This window comes from Alexandromys fortis, unplaced genomic scaffold (assembly GCF_014885135.2).
Source record: "Alexandromys fortis isolate MF-2015 unplaced genomic scaffold, M_Fortis_MF-2015_v1.1 scaffold_311, whole genome shotgun sequence".
Classification (NCBI taxonomy): Eukaryota; Metazoa; Chordata; class Mammalia; order Rodentia; family Cricetidae; genus Alexandromys; species Alexandromys fortis.
The window spans coordinates 96,268-109,914 of NW_026068208.1; the positions used below are offsets into that span (position 1 = coordinate 96,268).

General features: G+C 41.7%; 1 protein-coding gene across 1 annotated transcript; it reads right to left on the reverse strand.

Annotated features, from left to right (window-relative positions):
* Positions 1-1,885: 1,885 nt before the first annotated feature.
* On the reverse strand, positions 1,886-12,915 carry Mmp13 (matrix metallopeptidase 13). Its single transcript, XM_050130253.1, has 10 exons — positions 12,749-12,915; positions 12,422-12,663; positions 11,565-11,713; positions 11,235-11,360; positions 9,164-9,325; positions 7,797-7,914; positions 6,165-6,298; positions 4,838-4,997; positions 4,009-4,112; positions 1,886-3,130 (listed from the first exon to the last, which is right to left on the reverse strand). Exons 1-10 carry the CDS (start codon positions 12,869-12,871, stop codon positions 3,030-3,032), a joined length of 1,419 nt encoding a protein of 472 aa, XP_049986210.1. The 5' UTR covers positions 12,872-12,915; the 3' UTR covers positions 1,886-3,029.
* Between the last annotated feature and the right edge of the window lie 732 nt (positions 12,916-13,647).

Here is a 13,647-nt window from a genome sequence, read left to right on the forward strand (position 1 = left end):
TGACCCTTCCTGAGGAACCATGGACCTGAGAGACTTACAGGGCTCACTAAAGCCCAGTTCCTCCCCCAGCACCTTGGGCAGTATGAGATGGGTGTTGCTGACAAGGGCCCAGGGAACACGGATGTGCAGGTCTACAGAGCACTCTTTGAGAAGTGGGACTCTGAGGTAGCTGTTCCTTCTCAGAGGGCAGGCAGAAACCACCTTCCAGAATCTTCCTGAGACCAGAACCAAAGGCAGGGAGTGGCCTCCTGCCATGCTAGGACAATATTTTGAGCTTCAGATTAGAGAAACGACTTCACTTGAGGACTTCCTCAGTGTTCTGACGTATGTGTGCTCCACGTTTCAAAGGAATGGCTGATGGTTACTCACCACCGCTTCCCCTGCTCCCGCCCCCAAATCAGTGTGTTCATTAACTCACTCAACTATCAAGAGCCAGACAGCAGATGCTGCTGTGTTGAATGGCCTATTGTTGGCTTTCTCCTTGTTTTGGTGCAGGCAGGGCTGGAGGGAGAGAGAGATCTACATTTGGCATTGTGACTTACTTCAAGGATAGGAGAAACAATTTGCTCTCAGCCCAAATCATCATTAAAAAAAAAAAACACCTCTTTAAGGCACTTTTGGGCTCCCAGAGATCCATCCCCACATGATTCCAGTCTGCTCATTTCACTGACCTCCATAGTATCTGCCCATTTGGGCATTGGCTCAGGTCCCTTGACCATGTTTGCCTTCTTTATCCATCTTTCTGGATCTCTCAATGTTCCTCTGAGCACCATGGTTGCCTGAAGCTAATCTCTTGCAGTGTGCTCTGCCTCCAATGAGGGTTTACCCTTCCTTTTCCCTCAGCTCTACCTTAGCTTCCGGAACATGACAGACACCCAGCTAAATTTAGGGTGGACAGGCTATGCTTATTCTAATGGTAAACCTTAGGAATAGGGCATTAATTGAGTTGTCAGAAGTAAAGCTGAAGATTCCTGCAGAATTCCTGGGCAAGGGAGGAGCAGTACCTTCCACTCCAGTCATTGCTGCTGTCCTAGAGAGCACCCAGCTGCTGAGCTCCATGGTACCTCACAGTCCTGTCGGAGAAACATTACAGCAGGAAGGGCCAAGTTCCTTTTATTAGTTATTAGGTTTAACAGACACTTATTAAATACTTAGGCATGGGCAAAACTTTGGAGAGTGAAAGGGGCCTAAACTTTCCAAACCTGTGGAATTCTTGGGTTTGGGGGATGTCTTCGTGAGTAAAGAGCTTTCTGTGACAGTTCGATGGCCTGAGTTCAGTCCCTGGAACCGACAGTGGAAAGAGAAAATTGGCTTCCAAAAGTTATACTCTGACTACCACACAGGTACCTGAGTGTGAACATGTGCACACACACACAACACACACACGCACACGTGCGCACACACACACAGCGCTAAGATGATTTCAATAACCTATCAATCCCAGGCACCTTTGCCTTCCTCTTGCTGCTTCCTGCCTCTTCCACATTCCCCCAGTTTACTCAAGCTGCCAAATCTTTCCTTTACAGATGAGTAAAGTAAGATTCGCACAGATTTAATGTCACAAGATCGCGCACAAAACTCAAGGCAGAGCAGAAGTGGACATTGATTGCCTTGTCTCCAGCCTTTTCTTCCCTAGCAAGCATCCTCGGTAGGGAGGATTCTGAGGAGCGTACAGGTGCCATCTGGGAAGCCAAAGGAAGGCTCATCCCGCGGGGAGACTGTATAGCAGCATTGCGAGGTGCCATTAATTCTAGTATTTAAATCTGGATGGAAGAAGGGGTGGAGAAGGAGGGCAGAAACTATATTTTATAAGAAATTAAGGTAATCTTTTGCTTTAAGAAAGTTTGAAGTTATGGCCAAAGATCAAATACACAAGACAACAATATCTGCTGAAAACACTTTTTTATTAGAAAAGGCATAGCACGTTGTGCAAATGCACACTTCCTCCCTGTTGCCCAGGGTGACAAGCACCATCTCTCATCGCACGTTGGTAAGTGCCGAGTGCTAGCCGCTAAGATAAGCAATGAGGAATTAACAAACAAAGGCAGAGCGCAGACTGAGTCTCCTAAGGATGACCATCCAAGCTGGCACCTCTGTATTCTGGCTGACTCAGCACATCTGCTCCTACTTACTAGGTCTGCCTTAGTTGCTGTCGTGGAAGCCATGAGAAAGAGTCTGGGTATAAAAACTAGACAAGTAAAACAATTACATAGATAAATAGGATTGAAATACTAGTTCATTCTCAAGTAACCAAATAATTTATGAAAGCTATACTATTGCTTAGGCATTTTATAACAATTTTAATTTTTTACTCTATGGCCTTCTAAAAACCTGAAATACTTAAATAAAAAGGGAAAGTCCCTGTTTATCTTCTGTTACTATGCACAACCCTTGAATGATGAACAAAATGAAAATTAAGCCTAATGCAAAGCTTATACTGTCCTCATAGTGGCCATTATCCCTTTCCTTTAGTGACTTTGATATTTCCTCAGTGTTTGTATGAAAATAGGTTTAAGTCTGAATAGTCACACTGCAAAGGGCAAATCACTCCATTGGACAAATGTCTGCTAGCTTGTGTTTCCAGGTATTTTCCTCTTCTATGTTCATCTGGAACTGCACACACTCCCCAAAATTTCCATGCTTCTGTAAGTTTATACTTTTTGTAAAAACAATTTATAGTTATATAAATATGACTTATTTATGCCGTTTAGGATATTTTATAAAATATATTAGTAATTATATTCACTCTCATCAGCAGATGGATCCCGTGTTTGCCGGGAAAATATCTGTCTTGTTTCTTCACAGCACACAAGAACCAGGCGATCCTTGGGATTCTCAGTTTCATTACTTTGAAGTTCTTCAGTATGGTTCCAGCCATGAGTAGTCAGGCAGATACTGCACACTCCAAGGTGTCTTCCTGAAGCCTGTTTCCAGAACAAAGCTTTCTAGTGTCCCCCACCCCACCCCCACGTCTGAAATGGTTATTCAAAATGCTCTCCAGGAGTTAAATAACAATTTTGAAAAGATGCTTAACACCACAGTAAGGAATTTGTTGGCATGACTCGCACAATGCGATTACTCCAGATACTGAATTCGAACTGTATTGGCCCGTTGAAAAAGTAGAGGTAGCCTAGAAGAAAGAGAACACAAGAAAAATCTCTGACTTTAAGAATATTAGGATTTTCTACAGTTAAGATTAAAGATCCAATGTGTGATAGTCCTTCTCTAATTGTCTGGTTGCTTACTGCAGTCCTGGAGATCCACCAGGGCCTCACCTGTGCTAGGGTCTCTTTGTTAGGTTTTATAATGTTTATTTCTGAAAGAGCGACCACTTTAATGAATTGCTTACAGTTTAAAGGATATATGACAGCAGCTATGAAATAAAATGAGGACAGCAGGGAGAGAGAGAGAGAGAGAGAGAGAGAGAGAGAGAGAGAGAGAGAGAACCGTGGGAGGGGCTGGAGGAGAGAAAGGAATCAGGGAAAGTGATGCAATTATACTTTAATTAAAGGTATTATTAAAACACATAAGTATTCAAAGAGTATACAAATTATGCCCTAGAATTAATTGTCTTGCTAAAAATTCTAATTTTGATTTTAGAAATATTGGTATTCATCAGCTGTTATAAGTTAGGGGTAATAGCTATTTTAATAGTTAAAGCAAAAATAATTGTATAGTTGTGATAATGATGAATATTTATGACTACTCCATACGCCAGCCCTAATTTGAATTCTGACATAACCTCCTGCCTCTTGGCATCTCTACAAGTAACTTAAGTTCATCTTTAGATTCAACATCTCTTATTATTAGACTTAGCAATAATTAAGTAAAATTATCATTGACTCTAAGAAGGTTATTTTGTTTGCTGTTTAAAGAGTCACACGGAAACAATCAATACTTCAGTGGCCATGCATATATATAAACTCATCTGAATTCTGTATTAAAATCTGTTGTATGTGAAAATTTTCTGGGGGCTGAGAAGCCCTTCAGAGTAATGTAACTACTTACCATTTTTCTCATAGACAGCATCTACTGTGTCACCAATTCCAGGGAATTCATCTTCTATGAATCGGGGATAGTCTTTGTCCATAGTCTGGTTAGCATCATCATATCTGCTTAATCAGAAAAAAGAAAGCTGTATTTATCAAAAACATAGGAAAGGATGAAAAGAAAGAGAATCCGGGTGAAAGATTAAAAGAAGCAAAGTTGCACATGCACATTTATAAATGGTTTTGCTGTATGAAGAAAGAATGGATGGTTGGGAGAAATGAATATTGTGGATGGTGTGGGTGTGCATGTGTGTGCATGTGTGAGATGTGTGCAGGACAACACTGCGGGTCTCACTGGAGGAGCTGACATGAAGCAGGAGTGTTGGGCTGGTGTACAATCAAAATGTGATAGGGAATGGGAGAGGGAAGTGGGCAGGAGGGAGTGGATGAACAAAGTACAGAGTCACACACAGAATGAGTGAAACCCGGGGCTTTGTATGCTAACTTAAAAATACAGACAAAAAAAAATATAGACCTTTCAGTAAAACCACCCTTGTAATTAAAAACAAGTAGGAGAAACAGTTGAGAACAGCAGGGGCTGCAGGTGTGGACTCTGCCCCAGGACTGGAGGGGGCGGTGTGTGTGTCTGTGTGTGTCTGTGTGTCTGTGTGTGTGTCTGTGTGTCTGTGTGTGTCTATGTGTGTGCCTGTGTGTGTGTCTGTGTGTCTGTGTGTGTCTCTGTCTGTGTGTGTGTCTGTGTGTGTGTCTGTGTGTGTGTCTGTGTGTGTCTGTGTGTGTCTGTGTGTGTGACTGTATGTCTGTGTGTGCGCACGCGCGCACAGCCTCACCTCCACACCTGCCTCCCAGAGAAGAAGAGAGTCTTGCCCATGTCCTCTAGGTGCACCGCAGCACTCAGCCTCTTCACTTCTTTTGGAAATCCCAGGTCAGATATTTTTCTGGGATAACCACTCAGAATGTCATAACCGTTGAGAGCCCAGAATTTTCGACCTAGAAGTGAAAGAACAGTTTTGATTACAAGGAGCATGTGACAGGGCTTAGGCACACGAGCATGTACTGGAAAGGAAAACTACCTAAGACACCGTGAAGTCAGTGTTTGCCGTCTCCACGGGTCTGAATCAAAGACACAGACACACCCTTCCAAAAGAGACAGGAGTCAAGGCTGGGGATTCCTGTTTATTAGTACAGCCAGCCCAACAGCTCAATCAGTTTGTCAGTTCATTGCCTTTGAACATTAAGTTTGGAGATAAATGAAAAATTTATTAAAATTTCAAAATAAAGAGCAACTAGGATCAGTGGTTTAGACTCAAAATTCGAGTTTATTTATCATCTAAAAAAGTTACTTTTTTCTCTAGAAAGCAACTTTATCAAGTATAAGAGTCAAACAATAGAAATGACATTAGTAGACTGTTATGGAAATAAATTACGGTCATTAAGGCAGTAGCATTTTCATCTCCCACATCCACCCCCACCCCCACACTTATATATTAGGGGTAAGCAGGGGCCAGAGAGATGGCTGGTGTGTAGGGTGCTTGCTGTGGGAACATGAGGACCTGGGCTCAGATTCAGAGCACCCATGTAAAAAGTCAGGCACCTAGCACTCTAGCACTTGGGGTCGGGGTGCAAACAGAAGGAAGCTAAGGGCTCCCAGGGGGATCTTAGCTGGGGGATAAAGGAAACAGAACATACAATTATGCCCATACTCTGCCTCAAATAGGTATCAATACAGTGAAGGACTAGAAAAATGGATCAAGAAATGAACTACTAGTAGAAAGGAGAGTCCTGCTTAAGTTGTTTTTCACATTTTAAAATGTACCCTATGTTGCTTTAGCAAGTAATTTCTAAGAGAAACTAGAAGGAAAACCTGAAGTGAGCATGACAAAACAAAGAATGGACATGAAAAGTGTGCATGTCTTTCCCTTTGCATGGCTGGGGTCTAGCCCAGGCTCTCAGACCATGTTTGCATTCCATAGTTATTTTACATACCAAATTAAGGACCTTTGGCGGAACAGGCTGGGTCCTTTCAAGTTCTCCTGTGCTGTGTTCTTAACGTAGGTGTTGCTTTGGTAGTGGTCATGCTGCTAAGTGTCTGGCAATATTGACCTCAATGCCCATCTATGCTGGCCATTTGGAAAGCCTCCCCAGTGGCAGCCTTACCTCTAAAGATGAACATAAGGTCATGGGATGGATGTTCATATGCAGCATCCACATGGTTGGGAAGTTCTGGCCAAAATGATTTTGTCAAAAACAGCTCTGCCTCGACCTGCTGAGGGTGCAGACGCCAGAAGAATCTAATTCAAAAGGAAAAACATGGTTTATCACATTAAGTGCAATAATTCCACCCTGCTAATGACCACTGTCCACATCAATACCTGTTGGTACTATAACCATGCCTGGTACCCATAACTGTAAAAGAAATGCCATTTCCCTTTAAGTTATGAGTTGGAGCCTTCCAAGTTCTAGCCAGAGGTCTTCTTATTTGGATTGTCACAGGGCCTTAGTGAAGGCTCTAAGTTCCCTACAGGTTGACAGCATGCTTCATTCAACTTTGCATATTCAGAGTGGCAAACACATTTACCATGCACTGTTGGGCTCTAGGAATGTATTTCCCATGATCTCAAGACTTTGCAAACCAATACAAGAGGAAACACCTTAGAGACCATGTAATTAAAGTCATAACAGAGATAGTGGTCATGCTACGTGACCACACATGGCGACTTGAATCAGTGAAGAGATTAGCACATAAGCAAGATACAACCATCTACAAATTAGAGGTGAATATTTCTTATTTTTGTTACCTATAGATTTTATTTGTAAATCACTCCCTCTTTGAAAGGCATTGGGAATCATTCTTTTAATTTTATAGGAAAGCAGTGTGGCTATCAGTAAACTTACTAATGTAGCAATTACTTTCAATATTCTTTGTGTTTTTTAAATAAGTTGGGTTTCTATTATTCCTTTATCTTATTAAGATTTATCCACCATTTATTTGATCCAAAGCCTGTAAGTGAACCACACTTGGGCTGCTGTTTCTGTGCTGCCTTAGGAAGTCTGGCAGGATGCTTTGGCAATTTGCAGACTTAACTTTACCAGAGTTCATCACATGCAAAATTGATAAGAAATATTTTTTGTTATTTTAAATTAATTAATTCTTTAAAACCACCTTTTATCATTTTCCATACCTATTCCTGTCCCACTCCTTCCCCCCTCATCCTGCTCCCTTCACCATCCCCCTACTTCACCCCCCATCCACTTCTTAGAGAGGGTAAGGCTTCCCATGGGAAGTCAACAAAGTCTGACACTTTGATCACTTTGAGGCACGACCAAGGCCCTGCCCCCTATATCTAGACTGAGCAAGGTATTCCTCTAAAAAGAATGGGTTCCAAAAGCCAGTTCAAGCACTAGGGATAAATCCTGGTCCCACTGCCAGTGGCCACAAAGAAAACACCAACCATACATCTGCCACCCACATTCAGAGAGCCTAGTTGGTCCTATGCAGGTTCCTCCAATGTCAGTTCAGAGTCAGTAGCTCAGGTTAGCTGTTTCTATGGGTATCCCCATCCATGGTCTTTAGCCCTTTGTTCATATTATCACTCCTTCCTCTCTTTGACCGGACTCCAGGAGGTAGGCCCAGTGCTTAGCTGGAGATCTCTGCATATGCTTCCAACAGTTGCTGAATGAAGGTTTTATGACAATTAAGGTAGTCGTCAATATGATTACAGGGGAAGGCCAGTTGAGGCACCTTCTACTCTATAGCTAAGGGTCTTAATTGGGGAATCTTAATCGTACCTGTCTTTAAAGATCATGGTTTCTCCTCGGAGACTGGTAATGGCATCAAGGGATAAGGCTGGGTCACACTTGTCTGGTGTTTTGGGATGTTTAGGATTGGGATCTTCATCTCCTGGACCTGCAGGGGCAAAGCAAATGTGAGAGGTTTCCAAGTGTCCTGGATCATGGGAGGGAGGGAGGGCTGGTTTCTGAGAGGAGTAGGAAAGGGCCCCTTCCAGGAATTCATACTCCAATACCCAGCAGTCTCCCTTCCTTCCTTCCTGCAGGTACCACAGGCTGGCCGAGTCCCACCTGCTTTCCCTGCTCTGAGCTTCTTTACAAATTCTTCTGACCCATTGATTTACATTTCTTGAAAGTGATGATGGAAATGTGAGGTGACCCAAACCCTGAGAGCATTTCTGCCACGCAGTGAAGCACACTGCCCTATTGCCCAGCTCTCCTGGTGCCTTGCTCACGTGGATCCCTCATCTTGGCTCCTTATTTCAACTATTTCAACAACTGTAGATGTCGGTTGGTTTTGCTTCACCAGTTTGCCACACTACAGCTCATCTCAGTGACAAACTAACCTCCAGGAAGTTCTGCTGTGATCTGCGACGTGTTTATAACTTTTGATAGTTCACATGTACTGAGCAGTAATGTCTCGCTTCTTTTCCCCTACATAATTCTGTCAAGAATTCCTTCGTCATGGTAGAACCAAGAACCACAAAATAAATTTGAAAAGCCCCTCTTGTCACCTTCAAGTTTATGCCTTCAACCACACAAACTACCAAAGTCTTTAAATCCAGAGGCGTAGTAGTGGCTTGAACGAGTTTCCTGAACTAATTCTCGAAGAGATTTGTGCTGATGACTGTGAGCAGCGCCTGTGCTTCTTTTAATGGCACAGAACCCAGAAGTAAACGTTTGGGTTGAAGTTTATAAGTTTCATAAATATTATTGGAAAAGTGGAAGGAAATAAAAGGAAATTTCTCACTGGATGTTGGTTGAAAACCACCAAAGGCCCTGTGAGAGATTCCTATGGCAGCAAACTGCAGTGGCTGAAGAATGTCAGAATTTCTAGGAGCTGTCTTACGTCTCATCTTCATAATCAGCTTTGTTGCTGTGTGTGCACATTGTAAACTCATCAGAATTTAGTGGCTTCATAAGTTACATGAAGAATAAGAGTACAAATACAAGGAAGTATTATCTGAAAATCATTTAGAAATGAACTATAGTTCAAACCTGAGCAAGTAGTTTGATTCAGAAAGCTGGGTTATTTTTCTCATGTTTGAAAACACAATAAATGGGTTATTAGTTCCAAAATAAAATGCACATCTATTGTGCTAAGGTAGCTGTATTAGTCAGGTTTGTGACTAGTAACTAAGAGGTACCGTAAAGAGACTGGATTCCTTGAACATCGTCATCAGGAAGCATGAAGTGACTGTTGCCCGTGTAGGTATAGATGGGAAACATCAGGGCTCCTGGGTCCTTGGAGTGGTCTAGACCTAAGGAGTGGCCAAGTTCATGGGCAGCAACAATAAACAAGTTGTAACCTGTAAGAAAAACAAGAAACAATGAGCAAACAAAACCCTTCAATGAGGAGGCAATGAAGGAAACCCTAATCTATCCATCTATCTTTTCCTAGTTCCTTCTTACCCAGTCTTTAAAATTAGTCCTTGGTAGCTTAAAGGAAGATTCAACATGTTGATTCAAAGTAATAATCCTGGCAGCTGGAAGAACTATAGCTCCCTGCATGAAGAATAATTCATCCAGTCCATACATGAAGAAGCAGTTCTACAGCAATGTCAATAGATTGCACTCACAGCAGTAGTCGGTAAAGGCGGTCACGAAGACAACAGAAATCCTGACTTTTCTCTCTGTCTTCTCTGACCAGGTTAAAGGGGTGGACATAAATGACCTGGAATTAGCTACATGAAGGTCACACAAGGTCCTGCATAGCTCTAGCCCTTGCTTAGAACATCCTTCAGAGGAATAACGAACATGCAAGTGTATTTTCGTCTTTCTTCTAATAATTATTTCCACCAACTTTTAGACAGTAATTTTAGAGTGTGTGTGTGAGTGTGTGTGTGTGCGTGCGTGCGTGCGTGCGTGTGTGTGTGTGTGTGTGTGTGTGTGTGTGTGATAGAGGAGCAGGATAGGCCCTGGGCTCAATCTCCAGCACCACAAGAAAGGACACCTCAAGAACTACGGGAGAGGGCAAACCAGTTTGGGGGTTGTTCCTTAAATATATTTTGTTATCAGAGCCAATATATACAGAAAATGAACTTACTCGCCTGTCATAGGGAAATCAAAGGTCACATGGTCAAAATGACCAACACTTGTTGCTATGACTAGTATTTGTCCCTGTTTTTTACCTTCAGCTGAACATTTCCATCCTGTGACCTACATGTGTCTCCATCTGAGACTTCCTGTGACCTTTCCTGAACAGCACTAGATGCTCTTCTCATAAGCCGCCCTCCCCAGCAGATACTCAGAGCAAGACTGTAAATTCTCCCTTCCCCTCCAGAGACAAATTAAAAGCACTGGAGAGGACATGTTCATTGCAAACAAGCCGATTTTACTCTCCCAGGGGCAGGGATCCTATTCATTCCCTCATTATTTATTTACTCACTCAATTTTTTGAGGCAGGGTCTCCCTATAGAACTCAGGCTGGGCTAGAATTCACAATCTAACTTCAGTCTCCTGAGCGCTGGTAATAAAGGTGTACATCACCCTGGCTTCCATTTTAAAGTAGAAAATAAAAATCAACTTCTGGAAAGACTGATTTTCATTGCCCTAACTAGGCATCTCTTTTGCTCTGAAGTTAAACCCTACTTGGAATAATCTGACTCTTTCTTGCTAAATCAACATCCCAATTAATTTGAGCTTTTAAAGGCAAGAGGTGGCCAAGAGTGGCAGCCACACTGGTACAGGTTTAATACTTGAGTGAATTTGTTTAACACTAGGTTTCATTTACTCTCATAATCCAAGCTCTTCTGCCCCCTAGTTATTTGGATTGAGACGTTCTATTGCTTTCCTGAAGCAGCATTTACACGTGAATGCTGCTGCAGGAAAGCCCGAGACAGCTAAATGTGCCTGATGAAGAAGAGAAATGTGACTGAACCTGTGCCAATAATACTTCAGACAAGAAAAAATCTGTTTCAGTTAACATACAACATAGTTATGGACCTCAGATCCATGCCTAACTAAGAAAATATTTGACTCCACTTCTCAAAGTCTACCTCGGAAGCCACAATAACAAATGTCATAGATTTTATTCAATTTTTTCTATTTAATGATTTGTAAAATATCTATGAGAGAACTAATTAGTGCAAAATAAAGCTTTTGTTATTTTAGAAAATGTAATCCAATGCTAAATAAAATTTGCTTGTAAGCTTTCTAACTGTGTGGCAGTGCATCCATGTCCAGTAAAACATGAGCTAAGCCTTAAAGGAAGATTACCTTTGGAACTGCTTGTCCAGGTTTCATCATCATCAAAATGGGCATCTCCTCCATAATTTGGTCCAGGAGGAAAGGCATGTGCCAGAAGACCAGAAGGTCCATCAAATGGGTAGAAGTCACCATGTTCTATGTACAGAAGCAAGAGGTAGAATTCTATTATACATATACATTATACAAATACGTATACATATAGCTAGTGCCTTGTTCAGGGGCTTGGTAGAGTTTTGTCAAATGCTTTGAAAGGGATGGATAACTGGTTAAAGGAATAAAAAAATAAAACCGAGAAAGAACTAATATATTAACATGTTTCAAATGATTTCACATCCTTACCTTTAGTTCCAAAAGATATCATGATATCAGCAGTGCCGTCGTGGATTCTGGTGAAATTCAGAGGTGTCACATCAGACCAGACTTTGAAGGCCTTTTTGAAGGCCTTCTCCACTTCAGAATGGGGCATATCGGGGGTATAGTTCACAATTCTATTCAACATAGAAAGTGTTAGTTAAACTTTGAAAGATTAGAACTGTTTTTCAAAATATATTTTCTTTGACTCTTCCTTTTCAACCCAAAAAGAAACGCTACTTTGAAAGTTCTACTGGGTATAATGGATGCTGTACAAGAATGAAATTCAAGAATCCAATCAAATATTTAAGCATGGTCAAATAACAGAGTACTTGGTGTCTTAAACTTAAAATATTCAAATATAGCTCAGTTTACGTGCTAAAATTTAGAGCTAAACAAGATGGTGCTGCTGCATTCACCGGAAGAGGGGAAGCCACTGTCTTCAAGAAAATCATTGTAAATGTGGCTGATGTTGTACACTTTGAACTTTCTAAATTCCCTCCTGAATTGTGGTTTTATTTCTAAAACAAATATTTAGAGACATCCACTGAAGAATAGTGTTGGGGTTAGCATTAAGACAATAGGGTTTATTAACCGAATTAGTTCATTTTTCATGTTTAACATTGGCTTGTAGACCTATTTTATAAATACTGAGTGTAATACAAACTTTTAATTTTGTAGAAAAACATGGTCGAATACTAAATATAACTTGCTTCCTTTTTATGCTTCTTAGCTTTGTAGTAAAGCTGATCCTGAACTTAACTTCCCATTAAATACTGAAGGCCTGCTTCAGATTCTTGGACGAAAAGACTAACACACGTGGGGGAGATGGGGCCTCTGCTTACCTGTAAGTTAAGTTCGTTTGGGACCATTTGAGCGTTCGAGGGAACACACTGTATTCACCCACATCAGGGACTCCACATCTTGGTTTCCTCATGATGTCTAAGGTGGGATCATCAAGTTTGCCAGTAACTTCTAGGCCAAAGAAAGATTGCATTTCTCTGAGCCTGTCAACTGTGGAGGTTGCTGCAGACTTTTTCAGGATTCCCGCGAGAGGCACAGTATGATAGTATGACTTCAGGTAGTGCTGAAAAGAGACCAAAACAACATGGTTTTTCAAAGAAAGGAGATTTAAGAAACACTGCAGTGCTGGGATTGGCAGAATACTGTACCTCTGCAAACTCGAGGTCTTCCTCAGACACATCATCGTCATCATCATCGCCATTGAGAAGTGGCAGTGACCAGCAGTGCATCCAGTTCAACAAGAAGAGCGTGGCCAGGACAGCTGAATGCATGGTGACCAGCAGTGCCTGGAGTCATGCCTTCTTAGGGCATGCACCTTCTATTTTATAGACCCAAACCATGAGTCACCACTTGGGGATGTGTGTTAACTTCCTAGTCAGTCTAAGGTAAACATGCTTACATGGTCTTTTTTTTTCCTAAGTGTGGTTTGTGGCAGAATTCAAGGGCAACGGAAAATGAGGACAGTGGGGGATAGCAAAACCCATCTGACAAAATAAACGGCCTCAGCATATTTATGGATCTGGTGGGGAGGAGCAGAGGTTAGTATTTTTTTACTTCGCTGGGCAAAAGTGTCTTCTTCCTTTTGTAGGAAAAACAGCTCCTCTAAGTTTTTCAGGTAGTAAGAATGCCATATGATACGTTTATGCCTGTAAAAAGAGACAAAGTCCCGTTTGCAAAGTGTTTATAGGCTAGTGAGTTCTCAACTACATTCTGTTTTGAGCAATAACAATGAGAATCTTTGCTGCATTCTTGGGTCTCAGAAATGCACCAGAACAAAGCTGGAGTCTCTGAGGCACTGTAGCCAGTTACCATTCCTAAGCCAGGGATTTAATATCCTGGCAGAACCTTTCAGCGGCTCTGGGGACCTGTGTGAATTCCGTACATGTCCAGGCACCTTGTACCAAGGCTCTGTTGGAACATAGCTGCTCTAATGGTTAGGACTATGAATTACGGGCATAATTAGTATTATGCTGTGAGAGATTATTCCCAACCATATTTAGAAGGCATTATCTCATTTAATCCCTATAATAACCCAAGTAGATATTGT